The following is a 27,584-nucleotide window of genomic DNA, read 5'->3' as shown; positions in this document are numbered from 1 at the left end:
GGGGGTTGCAAATGAAGGCCCCGGTGAGAATTAAGCGCAACCTAGGAAACAAATTTCAATCTAGAGAACTGACTCTTACCCATTTCCCCAAAAGTAAAAACGTGTTTCCATAAAACATGACGAAAAGTCTTTGTTGGTATCCGAGCAATCGCGCTCTTGTTTTTCGCTGGCTTGTGATGAGCGCTTGGCAAGATAATTAATTAACATAACATTATTAATTAAGAAGAGTCGGTCCATTTCAGTCAGCTGACAAAGGTTGAAAAATCACGTGACCATCCCTCTGTGCTATAAATATGCACAGGCAGCAAAGTCATGTGACATTCCAAAATGGCATTCACCTGGATAATACCGTTAGCCATCAGTTGCCTTGTTTCAGGTAAACAAAATAATTTAGGCTTATGTTTAGCTTCATTTTATGCTCTACTTTTTTTTTTACATTACATTGTCTTTTACTTAACTTTCTTGTTGTTCAAGACCGTTGATTTAGCGCTGTTAAAAGAACTTTAGAGGGGAACTCCGTCGTTTACTTAGGTCAATCAACAATCACTCAGTAGCCTCAACTACAGCAGTTCCTAATGATGGTCATGACCAGGCGATCAGGACCAGACAAGGCAAGGACTTAGATCACAAAGGATGATTAGCCTCGAGGGTCAAACCAGACAGATATCCGAATGATTTACTCTGAATACCGGCATACCGGTACTCCTGTTACAGGAGTACCCTGAAACCATAAATCATTCACTCAAACTCAATGTAATTTATAAAACTGCAAAAGTAAGGATGTGTATGAAAACATTGCGTATCTTTTAGATTTTATTGTAAATGTATTTATAATTTATATTCTGACTCTTGTCTTATGCTTTTTCTGTCCCCTGTGTTAATTGATTTCAGTTTCCCTCTCTGAAGTGCTGGTCCAAAATCATGAAAGTTGAAAGCTTTATACACTTCCTTGTGCTGAAAAGCTGTTCATTTGATAAGTCGTGGATCTAGACTATAAGGGTGTACCAGTCCAGGATTTTGGATTTGAGTTTTCTAAAGTAATACATTCTTTTTGTACTCTATGTCTCTGACAGAAAAGGCCTATCTCCCCCGAAACCCCCTCATATAATACCCTATAAATTGTCATTGGTGATCATGGCATTTTATCATGATCTCGTAATTTCATGATCCTTTGTATTCTTTATTGCTATCTCTGTTCATATCAAATGATGCAGTCAGTGACAGTTTAGTGATATGAGAATTTATTACATAAAAGGATCTCGGAGAGGTCATTAATTATAACTTTCTCATCCAGATAACATCCAATAAGGCATTTTCTTATTGTGAAAAGTTTAAAAGTATGTTGGGTTTTTAACATGTCTTGCCTTTTTCAGTATGTCTCAGTCTGAGAGCATATATGTGAGGCATCATGGTGAAATCAGGTGCTCGAATGATGAAATCAAAGATATCGGCACTTTTCCGCTGGTTTTGCAATTTTTATCGAATTTTCGTTTTTTGACTCTGCACTTTTCCTCATTTTAAAACACGTTTACTGAAAAATGTTGATTAAAGGCACAAAAATGTAAACTTTCAGTTTCCAAGGACTCTCAGGCTATAGAAATCAATAACTTTGGCAACCATTTTCATTTTCTTGCTAACCAGGCGACCCCACCTCGTTGAGGAGCAAATAATCTTTACAAGATAGAATAGGTAGGCCTACTTTTTTGTTGAAAGACTGACTAATGAACAAGCTTTAATAGATTATATACAAATAACTCAACATACCCAAAAATTGACGGGCATCCACCGTGTCATGACACATGTGAGGCAACATGATGAAATCAGGCACTCGTCGAAATAATTTAAAAAATCACAGAAAACAGCTTTTTTATTTTGGTTTGTTAATTTTATTTCAAATTTTTATGTTTTGGATTAACACCTTTTATGTTAATTTAAAAACATACGTATTACTGTGTGGATTTTACTGGCAAACATTGATTAAAGGCACAAAATATATGTAAATTTGCAGTCTCCAAGGACTCTTCAAGCTTTGAAAGTCACCAACCTTTGGCGGCCATTTTCTCGCTAATTTTACCTTTGAAATAAGGGGACCCCCGTCTCCTTCAATCCCAAATATCTCTACTTTCCAAGATAGATGGGTAATTTTCTCATTGAAAGAAAAACAAATGAACAAGCCTTAAGATGAAACAAATGACTTCATACATGCATAGAAATTGACGAGCACCTGATTCCACTTCGTCCTGTTACACATATGGTGTAAAATACTATCATAATTAACAATGGACATCACTGGACCTGAGTTGAATTTCCTGTTTTTGGAACTTCCTTGTGTAGGGCTCTCTGGTTGTTTGCTTCAGCTGCTCTTTTCAGACAGTGTAATTTAATGATGTTCTGTGTTAAGCACTTATTGCTTTAAAGTGTGTCCTTTCTGCAAAATACTTTTGTGTTTATAAATCACTTCAATTGTTTACTTGTTGTTGTTTATTTTATATTTATGTGTTGTGTTAATTTTATGAAGCAGTTGCTATACTTTTTATTTGAACTGTTTTTTCAAGGTTTTTCTGCGAAAGCTTATTATGTTTTCAGTGTTTTCTTACCTTTATCGGCTGTTTTCTCACAATTCTATTTTTTCACACATTATTCAATTTTTCTGCTTTGTTTCTTGTTCAATTTCAATGTAACTTTCAAAGGATACCAACAACCCCTAGTTGTAAATTTTGTCTTGTTGAATTTTTGATTACTATTGAGTAGTTTTTGATTTACGGACTTACAAAGGATGAATTTTCCTTTTTTTTCGCTTTTTTTTGCGACAACTCAATTGTAAGTGTCATGTAATAAAAACTAAACCATATATAAAAAATACAACAAGCGAAATTGAAGAGCTACATATTTGCGGTTGGCATTCCAAATTAGAGGTGAATCTGTTAATAAATAAGGGAATAAAATGGGATTGAAAAAGGTATAAGAAATCCAACATGGCCGCCGTTTCCATAGCAACCGATTCCCAATATACTTTTTGAACTATTGATTTTAAATCCCCAATAACTCTTGATGTTTCACAACACATATGGGCACTCTAGGCCTTGTAATAGCCAAAATAGACCTCAGGGTCCCCACCAGCCCTTAAAATGGAAGTACTTAATTACTTCAATTTTTGCTTATCTACCTTTATTTACAAATGCAGACAGCCATGCTGTTGACAGCCTCCGATTCTTTGTCATCGGCGACATGGGAGGTGTGGACTATGAACCTTACACCACATACTATGAGCGGAGCACTGCTGCGGAGATGGGAAAAGTTGCTGAGGTGTTCGGACCTCAGTATATCTTTGAGCTTGGGGACAACTTCTACTATGATGGTGTGAAGGGACTCGATGACATACGATTTGATGTAAGTTGTAACATGCTATATAGAGATGGCATTTTTAATGGTCACTGCTTTGCTTCTTGTGACATTAACATCTTACACCCAAGAAGTAACAATGCAATAGAATTTGTGGAGTCCATAGTAGAATTCAGGCATAATTTTTCTAAACATCCAAAGATACATGGGAAATCCAAGGCAATGAAAGTATTCATATTCGTATAAGATTGTTTTTCAGTTTGAAGCTGAAATTTTAACCTTTCTCATTTAGTAATCATGGTGTTTTAGAACATAATTTTATAAAAACCCTTGGGTGTCAGAATGTGTATTTTAAGTGAAGAAAAATCAAAAGGTAGGTATCCATATTCAGAAAAAGCAAGTGCAGTTCCTATAATTTCTTTCCACCTCAGCTTTTGAAAAAAATTGCAAAATTTGTTGTTTTAGTTATTAACTCAGTTTTTGATTGGCTTTCACCAAATACTAAATGTTTATGCTTTTTTACTTGTGTATGTTTGAAGAATGTGTATCAAAGAGTAGATTCTATTTATATTATGTATGTATCTTTTTTTATTTTCGTATGATTTTCAGCGCACCTTTGAATCCGTGTATACAGCGAAATCACTGCAAGTACCCTGGTACTTGGTGGCCGGAAATCATGACCACAGGGGAAATGTCACAGCTCAGATATTGTATTCCAATGTTTCTGAGAGATGGTATGTAATTTTCCATACAGATAGAATCTTTTTCCCTTTAGGTTTGTATTTTTCATAGTTTGTAAAGTACATAGATTCAGGAGTGATTGATCAAAGCATTATTTTTTTTTAATTATTCACTATATTGAGAGTACAATCATCTCGTTTTTCAATATTTGAAATACCTAATTAACACTTTGTGATCACTTGCCGCAATAATGCGCCGCTGAAAATTATTCGTTCCAGTCATACCTGGTGCAGCCCGAGAAGTCCGACAGTCACTCTCCTGGCTGGGTGACCAGATGGGGTATTTTGTTCTGCTGGCTGTGTGACTGCAAAGTGTTAAATTATGCGTGTGAATTGTCTATGTTTGTGATATTCTGTATCATTCATACATCTCTATGTGTATTAATTTATTTGTTTATATATTTATGTATGTCAATGCCAAAGAAATTTCCCAAGGGGATCAGTGACATAAAATGTTATTTTCTTATAAGTTAATTTTTTTAGTAGAGATATATTCCAAAGTTGTAGTGACAGCCACACTACTGTTGTCAGTTAGTCGCGACTGTAGTGGTGGTCTAAAGCAATATGTGATAGTCTAAGCCCAAAGCCCTACTAGGTTGTCGTGCTTAAGTTGTGCAGGTAGCTAGTTCTTAGATATTTATGATCAATATATTTATTGTGGTCACACGTCTATTGACCCTTGGCATCAAAGTAAAGGTAATCTTTTCTATAGATTTAGCTAATTTTTGCTTCATTTATTCTCTTTGGTAATGTTTTTGTTCTGTCTTTGATTGGAAGAGCTTTAAATATTAAGCTGTTGGTAAACAATATTCCAAGATATCACAGTTTCACTAATAACATCAGTTCACTTTTCCACCTTTATATGATGTAACCCATGTCAGCTCAGAACTTTTGTTTCATAATATTGTTCTTTGACAATGTCAGGAACTACCCATCTTACTATTACTACCGTGAGTTCCCCATCGACTCAATGGGACACAAAGTAGGCATTGTGATGATGGATACCATTCTTCTGTGTGGAATCACTCATGATGACGTTCACGAGCAGCCAACTGGCCCAGCCCACAAAGGCTCTGCAGAGAAACAGTGGGATTTTATAATGCAAACACTGGCCAATAGCAAGTGAGTTCAACTTGAATATGTGTGTCTCTTTTCTGACACATATGTTATTTGTTTGCTTAGTTTATTGATACGTTTTATTGACAGTATTTGGTTTCGCAATTTGACAGCGTCCATAAAACTGAACCAGTAGTAATTTTGAGCAAATTAGTATTTGAAATACATCATTTGAAGCCAATACAAACGAGAAGCAATAGAAAAGTACATGATATAATGACCTCTCTGTGTTCATGGTTATTCATGTAAATATATGTGAAGAGATAAATGAATTAGAACGGTTGAAGTGCCAGTGGAAGGAATAAACAGAGGCACATATTTGCACAAGTTTAAGAACAGCTTCTCCACATCAGAGAAAAAAACCAATGACATACCATACTGCACTTATGGGTGTCTACGATGAAAGATATGTGTTAACACTATCTACGCATGCTATTCATAGTATTTTTTTTCTTTGCAAACTACTTCTGTTTCAGTGTACCATCACTTGTCCTCAAATTTACATCATTATCAGTGCGATGTATTACTTGTGTTGTTATAATCCCCTCTTGCTAACCTTTTCTGGACTGATTTCTCTACTTTTTGCTGTTCCCCTCAGAGCTGATTATCTGTTCACCGCTGGGCACTATCCTGTCTTCTCTGTCGCTGAGCATGGACCTACCAAGTGTTTAGAGGATCGTCTTCAACCAATGCTGGAGAAATACTCTGTGAATGGGCACATGTCAGGGCATGACCATAATTTGCAGGTGAGATAGGAAGGCTTGCATTTGACAGTTGCCTATTTGAGTGCTGACACTGCATTCTCTGTTCTTTGGTTTGTTTGCAATATTTTTTTCTCCTGGTCTCATTATCTGTTTTTCAGGTCTGGTGTTGGATACAAGTAATATTGTGTGCCTAAAGATGAGGCTTAGTGGTACAAAAGAATCTCTCTGAAACAAGATAAATTAAAAGACAAATCATTACTGTGGTTAATGATGCTGATAATGAGAAATGGTTGGAGTACATTGTGCTGTTATGTTTTTGCTATTCTATGATTTGTAATTTTAATACATGATACCTTACTACTCACAAATTGGTCCACTCTAAAGCAGAGCTCTTGGCTCAGTGCTAAAATTAAAGAAACAGGATTTTAGGCCACAGGGATATGTTCAGACTGTTTTTGAATTGGAAGTGTGAAACAGTGGACTGATGTTTGTTGAAGTTTCTGAACTCTGAAAAGTGTAATTTGTAAACCCTTAGCTCAATTTGTATAGGAGTACAGTACTTGATTCATAATTTCTTTGTCACAAATCTTTGAACTTTGGTAATCTGGGAAGCTTTTTTAAGTTTTAGTTCTAGTTTGAGTTACAGCAGGTGCAGCTCAATTAGGTAGGTGCTGAACATTAGAGGTGTTACAAGAGAGTAAGAAAGAAGAAGGGGGGATAAGGACGATAGATGTTTGATTGGAAAGAAGGAGCAAACCACACCAGAGCACCCGCCAACCAGCCGTGGGAAGGTTTTGTGGCTCTTAACTCTTATAATAATAAGAATAATAGCAATAATAATAAAGATCACTGTTATAGTGCTCACTCCCAGTTGACTCTAGGCACTTTACAGTAAAATAGAATACAGAATCTGACAGCTTACACAATGGCATTTTTCATGCATACTTGTCCATTCAGTGTACAACAATTCTTTCAAATGCTTACAGACATATATACATGTAGCCCAAATAAGCTCTCCCAAAAGTAGTATGTGTAGTAGCTTTTTGTCTCAGCAATTATTCAAAGAAATAATCTTTCTTTCCTTTCATTTTCAGCATCTGCAAATCAAGTCCCCCAAAGGAACCAACCTAGACTACTTTGTGTCTGGAATGGCAAACTTCATTGACCCAAGCCGGGCTCACTACGAAGATGTACCCACTGGCTCTTTGAAGTTCCATAATGCAGACTTCATCACTAAAGGAGGATTTCTGTATGCTGAGACAACTGTGCAGAACATGACTTTGACCTTTGTTGGTGCAAATGGTAAACAACTCTACAAAACAGTTGTCAGTCCCCGTAAACTTTAATTCTCCTGATAATGTTTTTTTGTGATTTAACGTGTTTGGCAATTTTTTTGTCCAGACATTAAAAAGAGCTTGCTGTGTTGATTCTGTTTTTATCTTGCAAATGAGCAGATTTTATTCTATTGACATGATTATGTGAGATGTTTCGAGCAACTGGTATGTTATACTTTTTGGCTGTGTTGTAATGTTAAATTTTCCCTGACTGTCAAATTTCATTTTTTACATAAAACATCAAAATATGTACACAATGCTCTTGATTGATGAGTGCCATACAACATGTTTCGAATCTATTACTGCTGAGATTAGTTGCTGGAAATGCTAAATGATTGATAAGACTCTTTATGATTTGGTCCCTTGTTTTGTTGTGAGATCAAGATGAAGATGTGCAGTGTAATTATTGTTTATATATTGGTATTACCGTTACTTCAGTGGTCAAAACACTCGCCTCATTGATTGCAGGCCTGTTTAGATAACTGCACTACCCTGGTAGAGTAAGCATCTGTGGTGAAATAGTTAGGTTCTTCAAAGTTTCACCATAAAGATGTTAGTTTGATTCCCTCTCGGAGGAATTGTATGGAATATTTCCATTTTTCTGCTGGACTATGGCATCCTATTCGGCCTGGGTTTGCCATTTACAGGAATGATTAAAGCAGCCCACCTCTGAATTATCAAAATTGTGTTGGCAGGGATGTACAACCTTTATATACTTTTCTACTAGCTCTGAAGATTATCTTTGAAAAAAAATTAATTTTCCAATACTTGCATACATTCCACCATATTTCTTATATTGTGCCCTACCTTTTAACCACTTCACTTTGATGGAAAGAGATGTAAAGGTTGTCAACAGCAAATGATGTGAAGTCGAACATTAAAGCCAGCATACATGATACTCTGTGATGTGCCAGTATCACTCATTTATCAAAGCTACATCAAAGTGAGGGCATTCTTGTGTGGGATGTATGATATCAATGGAATTAATTTTTTCATGTATAATTAACTGGAAGTTATCTTTCTTAGTGCTTCAATAGTTTAATGTAAATGAATTTTCATTGTTTTTATAGTTATATTTGTGTACTAACTCAAAAGTCAAAACAACTGTTGAATGATGTTTGATTAATATTTACAGGTGAGACTTTTTTTTCTAAGTTATGAGTTTTGTTTCAAAAAATGTTTTCCCTTTTAAAAGTGTGGAATACATGTAGGCCTACATATGATCATGATACTGAGAACTATGGCAAAATGAATTGCATGTATCAAATCAAAGAAACAGTTTCTACTTAACTTAGGCTTTACAATAACAAAATTGACAAAAGAAAGAATTTTGCTGCAGACATTTTGAGACTTCTACCATCTTAGCATTTCAGTCGTTATCCATTTCTCCAAAGGAGCACTGGGAAGGTTGGAATGAGCACTTTTTGCCAAGGTAGATAATCATCTGTTTACTCTTTGAAAGTTCTTTGCCACCTCAGAATTACAAAGTTCTATCTGTTCAGTACCTAGTTTTGAAAACTTTGACATTAAAAAAAATTGGAGTTTCATAACACGCCTTTTTCAAATTCCAATCTTTGAATATCTTGATAATGACTCTGAATGATCTTATGATTTTGACAGAGCTAAAGAACATTTGGATTCCTCTTTATCCAAAATTGTCAGGTAAACCTATGTAATTCTAGGTAGCATGTTGTTGTGATGAACCACTCAGGAATCCGTAACATGACAATGTACAGGTCAAAGCCTGCTCAAGCCGATAAGTGCGCGCTGGCTCGCCTGATTATCCGGCCTGACCCGATCCTGCAGACATTATACTGTACTTGGCACTTGAAGTAAAGTATTTTTCTGTGTGAACAATCATCATTGAAACAGGGTATACCTTTTTTTCAGCAGTGTGACCCTTTTTACCCTCTTTACATTTGTGTAAATTTACTTCCTGTTCTCAAGTATGACATAGTATGCAACACAACCTAATCTAATGGAATTTGATACTTTTCTTGTTGTTCTGTTTTCTACGCAATAAATTATCTTTTTTAAACCGTTGTTTTTCGTGTTTTGTTTAAAGCCTATTAATTTGTAGTCTATGAATATAAACTTGAATTAGGTTGAAAGCACATTTCATATCTTTTTTTTTGCAGGAATGTTCAGTAGAACAGATTTGTAGTGAAATGAATGATTTGGTTTTCACCGCTAATGACAAAATATGATTTTTAGCAAAAAATTAATAAGCCTTGAAAAATCACACAGTTTTTATACATGTATCTTATTATTTTCAGATGTTCGTACAAGGGACGGGGTTTGAGTTTGTTTAGTTGAAATCAAGCTGGACTGTCATATATGGATGACCTAGGTTCAAATCTATTCTGGGATATTCTTGAACTGTTGTAGCTTGAGGACTTCAAGGCTTTCAAACATTGTTGAAAATGGACACTAAATTCAGAGGTCACACCTGCTCTTAAATAACTTGATGATGTTGAAACTGCATTGAGCCCATATCATATCCCACTAATTTCTTACATCTCTCAAAAGTTTCACAGCAAACTGTGGAATCTGGTAGGCCTTTCCCAGGAAACTTTGAAACCTGACACCATACTTCCTGATTCATATCACCCCTATTAAGCAAACATGAGGGATCATAGCTTTGATCAGACGCTAAAAGTGATCCATAAAACTTATTGGTTGATCAATATTTTGGACAAAATGTAATACACCTACTTGAATGCTCTTTCACAAAATGAATTACATATAACACAAATCATACTTTAAATACTTCAAATGTTGTCCATAGTTTGAAAAGCTATTGGATCTATTTTTAAAAAGACTTGTTTTGAACATTGGGCTGTATCATACACAGAGGATTCAAGGTCCAGAAAGTGTCTGGGTAAAGTACTTAATCAACTTAATCACATCACCACATCAAAACCTTCACTCTCTCACACAGTTTCAGGCAAATGATTGTAATTTGTTTTCGTGACCGACATTTGTCCTATCAAACTATTGAAGATAGCTGTTCTAGCTGCCAGTAAAGTTATCGAAACAGTATTTCATTGTGTTTAGAATGTGAAAGTACGTGTCAAAAAGAGGGAAATTGAGGTTGATGGTTGGCGGGTGCCCTGGTGTGGTTTGCTCCTTCTCGCCTAACAAATTTTCATCGTCCTAATCTCTCCTTCTTTTTGGTGTTTTTTACTCTCTTGTACCATCTCTAATCTTCAGCACTTATATGACCTAATATAATGTTGCAAGTGCTGTAAAACTCTCACTAAAACTACCAGAGAAATTGAGTAGGCCTACATATTGTAAAGATGAGAAAGATGGTCTTGCAGTTAGGTCATAAATTGGAAATGGAGTGCTCAGAGAGACTTAAAGAGCAGAATATGAACCAATTCCAATATGTAGGTTACTCATTGCAAATGGCATTTCCAAGTAGGCCTACATCTTCTATTTGGCCTTTGCAATAGCCTCATACACCATCGTCACAAAACTTAAGATGTAGACCAATGCCATTATTGTGCACAAACATTATCGTCCTTTGTAACGAAATCGCCTTTTATTTAAAGTCTTCAAATAACAAACTTACGAGATTCGCTTATTGTATAACTTTATAAGAAGTAATGTAAAGTCTAGTGGATCAAGGGGAAGACCGCATGCATGTGGAACCCGGAGAAGAATCACAGAAATTGAAAGGTGGAAAGTGTTTGTTCATGGCTTATACCCTTGCACGGTGAGAAAAGCAATAATATGATATGATAATGATGTTCGGTATTTAGCTCATAAATTACTCGAAACAGTTTGGCTCACAACGTATTCACCTCATAAATACATTATTATGGCTTTGATACTCTCTGAATACCTGTATTATATATTCATTTTGATATAACATCAGTCACAATGCTTTATAATGTTATAAAAAATTGAATCCCCTTTCTTTCTTTTACTTAGACATGATAGATATCAATACTATCATGTTATCATGGGAGTACTCTGTGCGTTGCTTTAAAGTTGATAGGTAAATAGTTATAATTTATTTCCTCCTAATGTACTACTACCATATATGTATTTCAATAATTAATTGATGTATCTTTAAGAAAAAACCAAACGAATAATTTCTAATTGTTTGGGATGAACTCGTTTCTGCAGGAGAGCTGCTTTGCTATCCAAATATCGAAAGTCGATTTTTGATCCATTGATATTATGCTACTGGAGATTGCGGGCGTGGGGGGCTGGGGAATTCCCAAAAGGTGCTCAACCCGTGTGCTCAACCCACAGAATTCTACACTTAATGTAGAATTCTGTGGCTCAACCAAACCGACACACGCGCAAACTCGATGATGGTTGGCAAGAATGAGGCTTTTTTTTTCAGCACTCGAGATCATATAAAAGCCTATTTTCTCGGGCGTTCTGTCATAGAAGTAAATAGATAGCTGATCATTAAATTGATAAGTAGTGCATGTTTGACTTGGATATTAGCTGGTATACCTTAATTGAAAAATAAGTGTGTATAATATAATATACGCCTATACATGTACGTTCATTTCAGTTTGTAATTAAACTATACAGAGACTCTTTATTTGACAGTTGACACCTAAAATCTTTCATGCTTTTGGCACCTGCGAAACGGGAGAAATTCAGGATGAATTAGTTTTTTTCTTCAAATAGCATCCGAGCTGATTAAATGAATAGCAAACCACGATTGCTAATGTCTGTCTTTGAATTTGGACTTGAAGAAATACGAGCAATGATTGATTCGATGGACGGGAACTAAGTCTTGGACCAAAATGTTTTTGGTACGTACATGTACGTCCAAACAAAGCTTTTATTACTACATCGCGCTCGCTCTCTCATGCCTGCCACAAGCTACTTCCGCTAAACGTACTATTAGATCTTGATCTCGCTTCTTCATCTAGATATTTAAAGGTCGATGGTCTTTCTCTTTGACGCGGAAGTTTGGGGGGTTTGGAGATGATCTAGGCCTATAGAGATAAGGCTAAGGCTTCGCCTAATGGATTGTGTCGTATGTTGAACGAGGGGTATAATACTTTGAGACCTGCCGCCAGTCCTTCAAACCTAAAGGTATCTTTAGTCGGTTTTTACCAAAGAATTCTTGCAGTAATCATGTACTATTATTTAGCTGTTATGAACTAGATCTGGATCTAGATCTAGATCTAGAGGTCTCTTGTCAGTAAGTTGTTAGTCTAGGCCAGATTGTTATAAAAGTAAAGTAGATCTAAATCTAGATCTAGATCTAGATCTAGATATAGATTCTATATCTAGATCTAGATATATATCTAGATCTAGATCTAAATTTAGATCTCTAGTAGATTCTATTACATAAACAACACTCAACAGTGTCAACAGCTAGATCTAGATTCTATAATTTTATAATTTATAGACGGTAGCATCAATTGCCACCGAGTGATGCGGTGGCAATTGACACAAATTGACGGTAGTGTCAATTGCCAACGAGTAAAGCGGTGGCAATTGACAATAATTGACTGCAGCGTCAATTGCCACAGAGTGAAGGGGTGTCAAGTCTGAAAACACACTATCTTTAGTCTTTAGCTTTCTATTCATGTGTGTCTAATGGGTCAATTTGTTCTCTCTACTAATTTCATTGGACGAACATCTAGTCTAGAGCTACGGTACCAACTTGGCGTGTTTTCAACGAGACATAGGCCTAGATCTAAGCTAGCCTTAGCCTACACTTCGTTGTAGAACCAACACAGGCAATTATAGAAGTAGAAGGTCACAAACGCGCACAAACTCAAGCAGAAATTCATTTTATATCAGGGAACATAAATCCGGGGGATGGGGGTCAGGAAAAGACACAAACCCACACACACACACAAAGGCAGAGGGACAGAGAGGCAGGGCGGCTTGTGGGGCTAAAAAGGGGGCCTGCACAATAATAATTCAGCTATCGCATTGTAATGAGATGAAGTGCTATCTAATCCTAGATTCTACTTGTTAGTCTATCTACGTTGGTTTCAATACTCACTGTTTCGATCGGGGAACGATCATGAGTGTGAGTCGTACAGGTCCGGAGCTCCGTCCACTGTGTCGACCCACCAGTAGCGTCGATCCCTGCTCAGACTAGGTTTTAGTCGTGGCTCGGAAGGCCTGTTCAACCTTCGCCGTCTGTTTATATACCCCCTGTGCTCCCTTATTCTTCTACACTCACTAGGCTACACTGAGTTTGTTTACTTATTTCACGTGATTCTGGCTTGTCTGGTGATCACAGCGAATTATAAACCACACGCCCCCTTGATCTCATTGATCAATACGATAAAAACCAACACCCCACATAAAGAGAATACACGTAAGTCACCCCAGTTTAACCCATCACGATAATACTAAACACAAAACAAGGGGAGGATATTCAAGAAAGTCCTGACGTCCCGTCCCAAACCAATCTCTCTTTATCCCTCCATTCCCCCCTCTGCGTTACGGTTAACCCAGGACATAATCGTCCTGCGACAACGGGGCCCTCCTTGCCCGTTGCAGGAAACGCCTGTCAATCTCTCGGCACTCTTCACTCTCTCCTTTCTCCTCCGATTTATATCCCCTGAGATCGCGCACATCTACGGAATCCTGGACACTAGCCCTCAACGTATAATCCCAGCAGCTCGCCTTCTTGTGGGCTTCTTGGGCGGCAACCGCCAACATTTCGATTAATTCTCCATCTGTCGCTATTTCTAGTCCGTCCGTCGCTCTTTGCTCATGCCCGACAGCTTCCTGCTGACCTTGAGAGGCCGCCGCAACCTCCCTCAGTCTCGCTTACGTATCCTCCCTCAGCCTCTGCTGCACCCTTCTCTCTATCTCTTTCTCCAGATCGACTTCGTCCAACCACTGACTTTTTCTACCTTTTTCAACCTCTTCACCACCGGTGTCATTCGAAACTTTCCTTCCTTTCTCGTCTCCTCTGTCATCATCGGGCATCCCTCGAGACTTGGCCGTTTCTATTTTTAACTTTTTCTTATCATTTTCGCCATTCTTCTTCTTTTTCTTCTCCTCACCATCGTCAACGTCACTGCTATCTCTCCTCCTCCTTTTCTTGTCTTTATCTCTGCTCTTCCTCTTCTTTTTCCTGTCCGTTCTCTTTGTCTTCCAGTCTGACTCCTCCTCCTCCTCCCCTCCCCTCCCGTCTTTAGAGGCCCACTTGCTCTCTCCTCCCTTGGAGTTCTCAGAACTGTCTTGTGCTACGCCGGGCTTTGTCTCCGCGTACTTCTGTCTCAGCCTCTCCTTCTCCTCCCTCTTCCTCCTCTCCAGAACCGACAACTTGTTCGAGGAAAGTATCGGTCGATTCAGATTCAGTTCATCCATGACGGGCTTCCGGAAAATCTGTGACCCCGCTCCCCCCGTTCCCGACTTGCCCCCTCCCCCCTCCTCATCCACTTCCTGTCGTCTCCTTGAGGGTTTGACAGCGTCCCCACCGGCAGCCGCCCCCCACCAGACACACCGACTTCCTCCATCTGCTGCCTCAACTCAACAACAAACTTCTTGCTACCAGAAGACTCTTGCGACCTCTCTCTCATCTGTCTCGACTCAACAACAAACTTTACATCGAAATCCTTGTCATGAATGACAGTTCTACCCTTGCACATGTTTGTTCCCCTGCTGGCACCCCTAAAACCAAGCACGCCACCCGTTTTCCAAACTGGATCTTGTGTTGCCCCACCGTCACCCCTCCTAGCTGTCCGATTACATCCATGCCAATCAGCACATCTATGCCCCCGACTATGTGATCAATCACAGTTGCCCTTGTACTGACTTTTTCGCCATCTACCTCCATCTCAATCTGCGCCCTCCCTTTGCATTCAACGGCTCTTCCATCAAATGCTGATACCTGCACCGCATCTCCGGTCCATCTGTCGACCAACCCAGCCCTGATGTGTTTGAACACCCCGTGTCTATCAATGCGTGTCGACTGTGACCTTGCACGGTGACTGTGATCGTTGGGACCCCTCTTACTTACTCCTGTAACGCACACTGCGTCACACCCAGGACTCGAGCTTCCTCCCCCACGACTACCTTTACCAGCTTGCTCGCAGTACGCCGCAATATGCCTTTCCCCACCACACCTGTAGCACACAAGTGACTTTTTCTTGCTTAAATTCTCTGGGCACTCTCTAGCAAAATGACCCCCCTCACAAATGAAACACTTTACCTGACTGGTGTTGTACTGCATCATCCCCCGCCCCCCAGATTTTTTGTATCCCCTTGCCTGATCTATTGCTGCGGCTGCAAGCCCCCCACCCACTACTGCCCCCTTGTTTGCTGCCAGGACCCTAGCTCTACCAATAATGTCTGCAACTCTCATCGACTCCACCCCTACCACCTGTTGCAGTTCCAAGGCTATGCTGTATGGAAAGCCGGTGACAAAAGCCAATTTCACCAGCTGCTCCAGCCCCTCTCCTGAGAACCCACAAGTCCTGCCTACCCTCCCCAACTCATTGGCGACCTCCACCGCTTCCCCGGTCCACCTCGTCTCACGCAGTTTTGCGAAACCAACGAATTGGTTGTCGCAAAACGCTTCCTTCAAGTTCTTCTTGATGAGCTTTACGCTCCCCTTCTCTTCTTCGCTCATCTCTAGATACACAGCTAGAGCTCCCTCCTCCAGGTACAATGGGATAAAACTGGCCACGTCTTCAATGTGAGTCGGTTTAGCCACCAATTCCGCCTTCTGCAACCAAGCCTCGACGTCCGCCTCCCCAGTAAACGGTTTGAGCACATCACACTTGATACTCGGGCCCATCGCCATTTTTGACCTGCTAGCTATCACTGCAAAAACCCCTAGATCTGGACTATAACAACTAGATCTAAATCCAGTCCTAGATTCTAGGTCTAGCTTAGCCTAAGGTCTTAACGATCACGATATCCCGCCTGGCATCCACGCCACACGTCAAATAAAAGCCGAAATAGCTTGTATTGAGATGATAAGGGCTATCTAATCCTAGATTCTACTCGTTAGTCTATCTACGTTGGTTTCAATACTCACTGTTTCGAGCCAGGAACGATGAGTGTGAGTCGTACAGGTCCGGAGCTCCGTCCACTGTGTCGTCCCACCAGTAACCAGTAGCGTCGATCCCTGCTCAGACTAGGTTTTAGTCGTGGCTCGGAAGGCCGGTTCAACCTTCGCCGTCTGTTTATATACCCCCCGTGCTCCCTTATTCTCCTACACTCATTAGGCTACACTGAGTTTGTTTACTTATTTCACGTGATTCTGGCTTGTCTGGTGATCACAGCGAATTATAAACCACACGCATGCTGAAGGTAGTCAAGGGCATAGTAAATGAGACGGTGTATAATTTTAGGGGGTTGGTGAGGGAGGGCCTCGTGCTTTTATTTTCATTCTTTTTACTTGCCACTTTGTTTTCTAGTTACTAAATTTGTTTGTTAGCTAAGCATCAATTTCGTTCATCCTGTATTGGAACTGAACGCTCAAGTATGTGTAATAACTTTCAGTACTCCAGTACAAAACCTTTCAAAGGCACAACTCATAGGACGGTCATGTTCACCTCCCTCAGGTTCACGGTTACAGAGTCACTTAAAATAGTGGCAAAACAAACAATGAATCAATCACAATTCACTTGAGCACTCTGCTGGATTGCTCCGGGGCTCACATAATATTGGCAAAGAATAGCGTAGGGTCTATCGTTTTTATTTTTAGACAGCCTACTGTGGGCTATGTTTCGGCACTATTCGGCAGGAGCACATTTGAGATGTGCCGGCTTATTAATATTAATGTACCGCCAAACTCGCTACGAGTGTCGTCATCGCTTGGGTTATCTCTAAGAGTGTTTTATAGGTCAGTGGCATGGCATAGTAGATGTTTTACGGCGCTATAGAAATGACAGTTATGGCGCAAGTGAGGTCCTTTGTTTTGATATAATATTTGGCTAGTGTTTGTTTCTGGCTTCTTTTATTTTATTGTTGTGGGTGTTTTACGTAATAGAATATTAAAAAATTTTGGGCGGCACTGCACGACTGTGCTTTATGGACAAACCGCGCCTGCAGAGAGGCGAACACACAACACCGAGCGCTCGAGAACTAGGCCTGGGCAGGACTTGGACTTGGACTTGGGACTTGAAATTCTTGTGCCCACCAAGTAGAGTGTTTGAGCTCAAGTATTTAGATCTGAGCAAGTCCAAGTCTCGATCTAGCAAAATATCCCTCTATGAAAAGACCAAATTATTTAAACACAGAGTACAAACTTTGAGTATAGATCTAGATTCTATAGACTAAGTGAACCAATGTCTAAAGAAATTATGCTCTAAACTGGTATGTTTCTAATAAATTTAGTGTTTTCAGTTGGTTATTTTAATTCAAATACATCTACCACCCCTACTACTTTCTAGGACTTGCTCGTCCTAGGCGGATTGGTTGAGTCCATTTCTTCAATAAAGGATAGGCAATACCAGCCCTATTACTATTTGCTCGCCCTTGGCAGATTGGTTGAGTCCACTTCCTCAATAAGGGGTAGGCTGGCCTAGGCCTGGATGGCTTCAATGCCAGCATTGCCATCCAAGGCTGAAGCAATTCCTGAGTTTATTAATACAACGGAGGACAGAACAGAAAACCAACAAACAAAGAAAAAAAAATTCAGAAAAAATAAAATATCAACCAAACAAGTATCACAAAGATGTTCCATACCTCTCAACATAGGTGGTTGGTTGGAGAACAACAACAAAATAATGATAACGATAAAGGGAAGTAATGCAGATGGCTTTACTATCAAACAGACTATTATATAATAATATTAATATATATATATATTGCATGTATACTTTATTACATCTCCTGGACTTGGAATTGGGCTTGAGACTTGCGGGTCTCAAGGTGTTAGGACTTGAGACTTGCAAGTCCTATTTTTAGCAATTCTGCCCAAGCCTATCGAGCACAATAGGCTAGATCTAGGCTACTCACCAACGCAAAAGAGCTCCAATTTACTCAGTGGCAATTGACGCTGCTGTCAATTTTTGTCAATAGCCACCGCGTCACTCTCATAAACATAAAGTGTATTTCACTAATTACCACTGAACAATCCACTGATATATATAGGCTATATTAAATAAATAAGTAGCAGTAGATCTAGTAAAGTATGTTTTTATATGATTTCAATTTCATCTGATTGTCTGGCAACTAGATTCAAGATTTATGATTTTATTTTTAAACAAAGTACAGTCCACGGCGTCACTTTTCGCCCGATTCTGTTACCTTTATAATATAGTTAGCGTGACTCAGCAGCCCGCCGGAGCTCCCCGGCTCGGGGTCATGGGGTTAATGAGCCCTGAAGCGACTTTGCCGGTGTTGGTTAGGAAGTTTGCATTTTTGACTATGTTTAAAACTACATTATTTCTTCCCCATCCGACACAGCAAACCATCAGGCGGATGTACTAAAAGCTCAATGTCTTTAGATTTATTCTGCGTTAGAATGGTTAATTTCTGTGCCTTTGTTTTTGTTCTAGATAAGTCTTTGTAGAGTACCTAATTTGTCCTATTTTAGTTACAAACTTATGAATAAATGTTTGTTAGTTTAAAAAAGGCACGACAGGTCTCTCCAAAATCAGTGTCAAACTGACTACGAATATCATTTCTTTTACCATGAGAAATCTTATATCTGAGCGAGTAGTAATAGTCAAGTTATAAGAGAAGAAAGATGCACATCTGCATTTTTAAACTAAGGACGATCAGCGTTAGCTCTTATTTTACTATATTAAACAAGAGAAAGTTACTCTATGATTGTTCATGAATCATGCTGTGTCTGTGGCAGCCTGCATACAACTAAAAAGATATAATATTTATAAGCGATTAAAAAACCCCACAAAACCGTGTAAATACATGGGTAGAGATAAACTTCTTGTATGGAATTAAAATAATGACAGCTAACTCATTCATTCTTAGTTTTTGTGTCGGAAATAAGCGCGGACACAATTATGATTGTAAAGAAATCAGTCACTTTGTCAGTTATTGCAAATGGTTATAGAAACGAAAAATAAAGCTGGAAAAGTCTGGTGCTGATTCAGTGTCCCTGGAAAACTATAAATTATTCTTATAACCCAATTACGAGAAGTCATCCCTATTAATGTATTATTCACTCACCTTACAAAACCTAGACTTGCCATTTTTAAAAAAGTAAGGAATTTCTGGAGTGTAACAGATACTGTTCGTGTATTACATTGAAGATATATTCTGCCTGGCACTAAAATCAATTTGTACGTTTCACTGAGAAACTTCATGGTAACTTTATAAACTTTCGAGAAAATGTGAATATTCACGATTATATTAGACACATAAAGTCGTATTTGGAGGAATTACTTCATAGCGAACTGTGTGCCCGATGGATAAAGTTGCAAAATTACAGCTTTCTATTATATGCGCAGATACCATCTTTTCTGAGTATCTGCACCAATGCTATGTCGTTCATGTTGCTAAAGTTCGACAGATTTTGTTGAGGCCTTTTTTTATTTTTATTTTTTTTCATTCACGCTAGTCCGAAAAAAAATTACAATTTAGCATTGCCGACTCCAGCGCGTCTAAAAAAATAACCAGACAAGTTACAAAGTCCGTTCTTTTTTGAGTCTCAAGAGCAGAAATGCATGCTTTGGGTGCACTAAATCGGAATTACCATAAGTACAAGGATACACCTAAAATTGTACTTTGAAAAGTACCAAAAATTAAGTCGGCCCAGACAGAGCGGCGACAGGGAGCTGACCCCCGTGACCCCTACGTGATAAGGCGCCCGGCGGGGAATGCCCCGTGGCAACTAAAGTTCCACTGCTGGTGGGCCGTGAGTCAAATCTGCCGTACTAAAACTTGTCATAGAAGCCGGAAATCTGTCATCACAGAATCTCCCCGCCCCCCCTTGATAAAACTTTTTCTTTGGAAGCACTTCCGAGTGACCACTCAAACTAAACACAATAAACCCTATACCTAGCCTAAACCCTAACCCTAGACATTTGATATTTCATAGTGTTCGCCCGTTATGGAATTCCCCCCAGTTCTTCTATGAACAGAAACCTTCCTAATGTGGAAATGGAGAGAGAAAAATTGCTTCCTTTTGGACGGTTTTACCACTGTCTAAAATGGAAATTGTTTTTCCCGTTCATCTTTGATTAGAAACAAAACTATCAAGTTTGGTTCCACTGGCTCTCTAACCTTTATGCCATGCCACAAGGTGAGATAGCAGAGTTGGGAGGATATAATTTGAAAGGGGGGGGGGGGTAGAATATGTTACTCCATTGAGGATCCTTTTGAGCCCTGAGGAGTGCAGATGATCAGGGTGATGTTGATGTGAAATCTCATCTGTGCCCGTGAAAGTGCTCGAGTTGAGCTCCAGCCTGGAAACTTTCATGGGAGGCCGGAGATGTGAAATTAATTTGACCAGTTGAGTAATGCCTGCCCCCCCTGAATCGTACGGCCAGCCTCGAAAAAAGTTCCTCAAAACTTTGTGTTACATGCGTGGGAGGGGCTAAGGGTGGAAACAAAGGAGGTATAATATACAATCATTTCTGGTTTTAATTCATCAAGCAGTAGTCGTATATATATATATGTGAGGCAGCGTGGTGGAATCAGGGTCTTGTCAATTTTTGGGCGTATTGAGTTATTGGTATTATTTTAAAGCTTGTTCATTTGTCTTGCTTTCAATAAAAAAATTACCCATCCATCTTCAATAGAAGTGGAGATATTTTGGATTGAAGGAGTTACGGGTCACCTGATTTAAGAGGTAAAATTAGCGAGAAAATGGCCGCCAAAGCTTGGTAAATTCCAAAGAGTTTATATTAGATCATAGGTATTTTATTTCTTTGTTTGGTAAGATAGGAAATGCTTACAGTAGTAAATTATATTTATGAAGACAAAGTTTATAAATAATTCTGATTGTCCATGAAACTTGTAAATTTATGTTTTTATGCCTTTAATCTATGTTTATGGTTAAATCCTCAAAGGAATGTGTTTGTAAATAGACATAAAAGGTGTTGAGCCAAAAAACAAAAAATTGATAAAAATTGATAAGCAGGGAGAAAATTGCTGTTTTCTTCGATTTCATGATTTTGACGAGAGCCTGATTCCACCACGCTGCCTCACATATATATATATAGAGAGAGGTGCAAGCACTGGTGGCAATGGATAAGTTGGACTGAAACATATATATGCCATTATCTTAGAGGCTAAGATAGCACTTCATTCAGAGATATGAGGTTTCGACTACTGGTTGTCAACCAGACAAGGACCCTTGGTCTCACCAGCTAGGCCTCTGGACCCCTCCCCCCTGTGTTCCCCTTTCTAAGATGGAAAATGTCAAAGACATAATTTTTGTGTGGGTCCCTTGCGATTCTGTCTTCTATATAAGACATGATGTTCGACTGTACATCTAACCAGGCAGTACTAGAGGCCTTTAAAAAAAGAGAGTTGGCCATTTTTTCTGGCTTTATCTGGTTATTATTTTTTTGCTCTCAATTAATTTGGATTTATTAATTTTGTTACATATCTTTAATGTAGGGTACCTGATTCTCTTCACTCTCTTCTTTTGGCTGGTCAATTTTTCTTCTTCCAATGGCAAAATTGTCGCTCCGTTGGTCTGTCTTTCTTGAAGCATTAATTTTACTACTAGTTCCAATCCCAAAATTTAGTCTCTCAGTTTAATGGTTGGATTCTGAGATGAGATGTAATGTAAGGGGAAAAAAATATGGCAATCTGTAAAAGTCTTTTTCTTTTCATTTGTTTAAGTAGGTTTTTGTAGGTGGTTATATCAGGGAGAGGGAGCTACTTTCTTTCAGTTGCTTGTTACAAACGGAAACAATTTTTTTAAAACCCTGAAAACACCCTGAAAACAATGTATGTTTTTTTTTACCTAGTAATGATTTCAACACTTTTTCAGAAAACCATCTGTTGTCGCTATGGCCGCAGTTATCAATGATGAGGTTGTGGCACACACAGAGGGTAAGTATATGTAAGTAGGCGTATGGCTGGAAACAGATGAGGGATGTTATAATCTCTATTGAACACTTTGATGTATGCCTTCATTTTTGGAAACTAGGAGGGCAAAAACAAATAGGCTGCAGAATTTATATTACATCTTAGGTATTTTATTTCTTTGTTTGGTAAGATAGGAAAGGCTTACAGTAGTAAATTGTATTTATGATGACAAAGTTTATAAATAATTCTGATTGTTCTCTGTGTTTGTTGTTTTAATGCCACTGAGTTACATTAAATTAGCATGATAAAAGCTGTCCCAATGTTCCTGGTCCATTGGTTGTGTAGCTGTGACGAGTTCATCCTAGCCTGACAATGTTTTGGCTGTAAACACAGTCTGTGCGTAGGCACCCCAGTTTCAATCTTGAATTCCCTCAGTCTGTGACGAACATAAGCTGGCTGACGAGTAAAAGTCTAGGAAATTTTCTTGCGGTTTGAGCAGTTGTCCTGAAACGATTTCTCAAGTCCATTGTCCTCATATAACGGTCTTGAAATGGCATTGTTATCCTCGGACAGCCAGTTCTGGATCGGTTTTGAATAGGCCAGGTCACAACCTACTGTTGTCTCTGTTAGTTGTCTCAGATAGTCCTTCTGCTGACGTTGATTGTCCATGCAACAGCAGGCAGAGTACTAAGCATGCTGATTGCTGGATTTTTCTGATCTTAACTTAAAGTTAATATCTCTTTTGGGTGACAGAGATCAAATGTTGATGCGGTTTTAAGTAAACACAGACCTAAACTTGATAAAAATCAAATAATAGAAAAAATCTGCCTTGTGGTCGGGAAAAAAAAATCAAAATTATTTTATTTTTCACATTGATGCTGAGAACAACACTAATTGTAGCATTTTTATAACATTCCGTTCTTTTCAGAGCACTAAGTACTACCCACGTGAAAGATAAAGCATAAAGACTAAAAAAAACTAGATTTTATACACATTAAAAAAGTGGTAATACTTTCTTTTGATCACCAGTATAGATCAAATGTTTTATCTCATGATATACCCTTGAGTCAATTTTAGTCTCACTTTTGAGAGCTATGGTATTTTAACAGATTTCATCCAAATTTCTCTTGCTTTGGCCATCAAAATATTCTAAATCACTTAATTCGTACCGTGACTTAGACATGTTTGCCCATACCTGCACTGGAGCATATACAATAAATTCATCATTTTAATAGGGGAAGTCAAATTTTAAAGTCAGTACATACTCAAACTCACTTTGAGATGCTCTCGTCAGTCACAGAGAGTTGTACATGATCCCAAGATCATCCATGCACTCTTTTCTTCAGGTGCTGACGAAGCAAAAGGAGATGCTGCTCAAGACAATGAAGCTGAACATGTTCTCTTGGAAGGAAAAGTCTCTATGTCTAAGAAAGATTATGTACTGCAACTCACGACCTCTTCACTTTCCTTAAAGGCTGATGTAGATCCTGGATCATCTAATAAGGGATCCAAAAGTAAAGGTAAATGTGTGTTAATATAAATTGTCTTTGAAGAGCTTGCAGTGACTGAAATATCCCAATTGTTTTGGTTTTGAAATAAAATTAAGTTATTTTTCTCGCGAGATTTTATTTCTGGAGTAATTTAGTTCCCGATTTGATGAGCATTTGCTTTCTTGTATTAATACTGTACATTTCTTGTGAAGTGGCATAGACGATATGTGTGTGGCTCTGAGAAAACCCATTGGATGGTGAAAGTCAAAATTGACTTTTTTTTAGCAGATTTCAAGCTAAGTTAGCTAAATTTATTCTGTTTCATAATTAGACAGGTGATTTTTTTTTCTGAAATGACTTCTGTACACCTTCATCCATACCGTAGAAACATTCTTTAAGTGGTTTGAAGTGGCAGTCAGGTCTTTTACATACCTGAAAACAACATCACAACGCTGTTAAAACATCATTTTCCACATAAAAAAAGGCACACTCCAACTGGCTTGAGTTGTCATTGGCTTGCAATACACAACACACCTTTCTTTGTTCTTGACACTATTATTATGTGGGATTCCCATACATGATAACTTAAAACTTGAATAGACATGATTTCATTGGCAAGAGAACAATGAAGATGAGATCTTTCTTTCAAATCTGTTGAAGCAAAGATATGAATGATTGATATAAAACACAGGTTTTCAAGGGTGTACCATGTGTGCTCAAAGTCAAAGCAGCAATTATTAAAACGCTGGGAAAGGGTTGAATGGGCTTTTGAAAAGATGTTATTACCTGTTCCCATCTAGAGATCTTCAAGAAAGGTCAATTATATTCTTCCTTTGATGTAAAGATTATGTATTAAAGATATAGTAATAATTCCTTTTTTTTTTTCAGACCTTACCTTGCCGTGGACAGAGATTCTCCGAGCTGAACCAGATCAAAAATCGCCTGCGGAAACTCGCCACCACTCTCTGTGTTTGCACTACATACATCACCACTCTGAAAAGACACTGAGGGTCAAGGTTGCCAACATTGTCAGTAAAGATTATCACGCGGAAGAATGGATCAACGTAATTCAAAAACAATGTGAAAAAGGTGAGTACCCTCCAAAGTGGAAAATTTTGCTGCTCAAGAATTATGCGATTGTCTGACATGAATTTCAAATGATGGAGACTACCATTGTAATTGATCCAGCCATTTTCAGGCTTTGGCCCTTTCATCCCAATGCCATGAAGAATAAGTGATGGTTAAAGGTTAGTTTCAATTACTGTGTAGTTCCACATTGCCTGTTCTTTTTGTCTGGTCTCAGAAAGAGAGTGGTATATTTGATGTATGTTGATTGTTGGAATGTGTCCCGCACAGCGTGTGCTACAACGCAAGACAGGGTGAAGTGGAGGTCCATGATCGCCCATGCCAGTCGGCAAGGCACCGGATGATGATGATATGTAAGAGCCCACTAGTAACCATAAATATCATTCAATTGCTCTGAAATTTGGCACAAAGTACAACCTGAGATGGAACTTTAGACACTCCAAATTTGAAGTGTGTAGGTTTAGTATTTTTTCTTTGGGGTGTTGTACAAATTTGGCATTTTTGGGGCTTTTTTTTATTTTTTTTTAGCATGGCAGAATGAGCAAGAACAAGCCTATTGATATTCAAATATGCTTGTGAGTGCCTAGATCTATATATTGTATGTCATGTATAATAAAGGCTGTTGAATACTTTCATGAATTAAAAAAATGTATGTTTGAGAAAGGCAAAGAGAATTGATTGCGACACATGTTCAGCTGATCAGTGTGAACAAATGTGCTGAAAATGCCTTTTTAAAAACCGCAATTTCTTTGTGTGCAATGACAGTAGAAACAAAGTTCCAGCTCTCCTGTAGGCAGAATTTTCTGGGGAAATAATAAATTGACCTTGTATAAAGCTTGAGGCCGTTTTCCGAAACGAAATAACTAGTGTACGCAATAAAAATATAGAACCGAGTTATCTCGGTCGTGGGATTGAACGTAGCCCGCAAGCTGACCGAGATATCTCGGTCGTGGGATTGAGTGAGTTAAAAGAAAAAATGAGATAACACATACCTACAGACTGCTGTCTGGTACATTTTGATACATCAGCGTAGTTGACATGTCAGTACTTTTGTCATAAAGAAACGGTAAACTAATTATTTTAGCTCTTCCGGGAATGACAATGTTTTTGTCCCCTTCTGCAAACATTTGCACCACTGGATGAACTGAAATTGGCTTTTTCATTTTGTTATTTATTTTGAAGAAGTGCCCTTAAGCTGCTCCTGTCCGTCATGATTTTGTTATGTTGTTACTTCTTCCTTTCACAGTGCCTGGTAGACCGAAGAAAGTTTTTATATTAGTAAATCCTATAGGAGGATCCAAGAGAGGAAGGCAAACGTGCCATAAGGTTGTGGGACCTCTCTTTGAATTAGCTCATGTGCACACCACAGTCGAAGGTTTGTACAGCGATAGTCAATAAGTATAGTTTCTGTGATTTTCATTAATACATATACATATATTTCATCCCTAGCTGTATATATGTGGTTTCAAGATCCTGTTGTACTGTTTTCTTCTTTTATTTATTTTTTTCAAGTTTTTTTTTTTTACTCTTACTGTGTTCCTTGAAAAATAAGGTGATTATTGTCTTGCAAAATATGACTTGACGCCCATCTGTTTGTGTTTTTTTTAGACTTCATTCTTTTCTGTTCTGAGACTGATTCGTGTTGTGAAATATGGTTTGTTATTGTTTACTGTTTTCACCACTAGGGATTAGAAAGAAAAAAACCCCAGTGCAAATTAATCACGATAAAGATGTTTTTTAAACGATTGAATTGGATGGCATGTGTTTATATATATATATATATATATATATATAATATGTAAGACAATGTGGTGAAATCAAGCACTTGTCTAAATAATGAAATCGAAAGAAACCGGCATTTTTCCGCTGGTTTGCACTATTTGTAGATATTTTGTTTTTTGGTTCAATACATTTTATGTCCATTTCTATGAAAAACGTTGATTAAAGGCACCAAAAATTTGATTTTTTCAGTTTCCAAAGACTCTCAAGTTATGGAAGTCATCAAACTTTAGCTGTCATTTTCTCCATAATTTTAACTCTGAAACCAAGTGATGCCCACCTACTTCAGTCGCAAATATATCGACTTCTATTCCAGACAAATGGTTATTATTTTCATGGAAAGCGAAGCAAATAAATAAGCTTTAAGATATGCCTAAAAATTAACGAGTGCCTGATTCCACTGCGTTGTGATGTATATAGTCTTTTTGCACTGCATGTGTGTGTGTGTGTGTACCCTGTTTTTTTTTCTATTCTGTTCATCGTGTGAAGTTATTCCCCGTAGTTGCTGTGTTCACAGTTTAGCCAGAAAGGTGATGTGTTATTGAATGGAGGAAATTGTGTTTCATTCAATTTGCAGTGACGGAAAGATCCAAGCATGCTTTAGAAATTGCAGAAAATCATGATTTTTCTCAGTATGATGGGTGAGTAGAATTATGTTCAGAAATGTTCAAAACTGTTATACTATGTACACTGTTTAACATTTTTTGTGTGCTATCTTTGGTTTCTTGGATGTTTATATCTCACCTTTTCACTTCATTTAACTGATTCCGTCCATGATTTTTTCAGGCTCTGGACAGAGTTATTTTTCCCTGCTCAGTTTTAGACCTGGGGTGCATCTATTTAATGCATTACTGTAAAGCTCTTAAGTCACTCTAATAGGTATTGTCATAGGTATGGGAATAAATAGAAAAATCTGTGTATATCAATAACACTGACCTATAACCTGTTTGTATTACATTTTCCTTCCGACAAAAATGAATGAGAAAAAAAAATTGCGCAGCAGCTCTTCGAAAATTTCGACTTACTGCATTTTTTCAGCTCTACAAGTCCTTATAATCCATAGGAATCAACACAACGTTG

General features: G+C 38.2%; 2 protein-coding genes across 4 annotated transcripts in view; both read left to right on the top strand.

Annotated features, from left to right (window-relative positions):
- Window positions 1-321: 321 nt before the first annotated feature.
- On the top strand, window positions 322-9,274 carry LOC101863737 (tartrate-resistant acid phosphatase type 5). Its single transcript, XM_005095813.3, has 6 exons — window positions 322-376; window positions 3,185-3,390; window positions 3,952-4,076; window positions 5,007-5,204; window positions 5,797-5,944; window positions 6,997-9,274. The coding sequence occupies exons 1-6, from the start codon at window positions 328-330 to the stop codon at window positions 7,246-7,248; spliced, it is 978 nt and encodes a 325-aa protein (XP_005095870.1). The 5' UTR covers window positions 322-327; the 3' UTR covers window positions 7,249-9,274.
- Window positions 9,275-12,132: 2,858 nt separating this feature from the next.
- Window positions 12,133-27,584, top strand: part of LOC101847949 (ceramide kinase) — a 35,746-nt gene continuing 20,294 nt past the window's right edge. For all 3 annotated transcript variants that reach the window (XR_001184739.2, XM_035969091.1, XM_005095832.3), the window contains exons 1-6: window positions 12,133-12,306; window positions 22,112-22,173; window positions 23,496-23,669; window positions 24,528-24,728; window positions 25,972-26,100; window positions 27,082-27,145. Coding sequence is in view for 2 of the 3 variants with exons in the window: in XM_035969091.1 (XP_035824984.1) it covers window positions 22,131-22,173; window positions 23,496-23,669; window positions 24,528-24,728; window positions 25,972-26,100; window positions 27,082-27,145 (611 nt within the window). In the remaining variant the exon portion in view is untranslated. The remainder of the gene's footprint in view (window positions 12,307-22,111; window positions 22,174-23,495; window positions 23,670-24,527; window positions 24,729-25,971; window positions 26,101-27,081; window positions 27,146-27,584) is intronic.

Source organism: Aplysia californica, unplaced genomic scaffold (genome assembly GCF_000002075.1).
Source record: "Aplysia californica isolate F4 #8 unplaced genomic scaffold, AplCal3.0 scaffold00114, whole genome shotgun sequence".
In the NCBI taxonomy this organism is placed as follows: domain Eukaryota; kingdom Metazoa; phylum Mollusca; class Gastropoda; order Aplysiida; family Aplysiidae; genus Aplysia; species Aplysia californica.
The sequence above is the reverse complement of the archived record's forward strand: the minus strand, read 5'-3'. Positions and strand labels throughout refer to the sequence as shown.

Bases quoted from the DNA above. Each gene is read 5' to 3' on its own strand.
- LOC101863737 (XM_005095813.3), top strand. From the start codon at position 328: ATGGCATTCACCTGGATAATACCGTTAGCCATCAGTTGCCTTGTTTCA. The intron at 4,077-5,006 runs GTATGTAATTTT...TGACAATGTCAG, and splicing joins TCCAATGTTTCTGAGAGATG to GAACTACCCATCTTACTATT. The intron at 5,205-5,796 runs GTGAGTTCAACT...TGTTCCCCTCAG, and splicing joins CAAACACTGGCCAATAGCAA to AGCTGATTATCTGTTCACCG.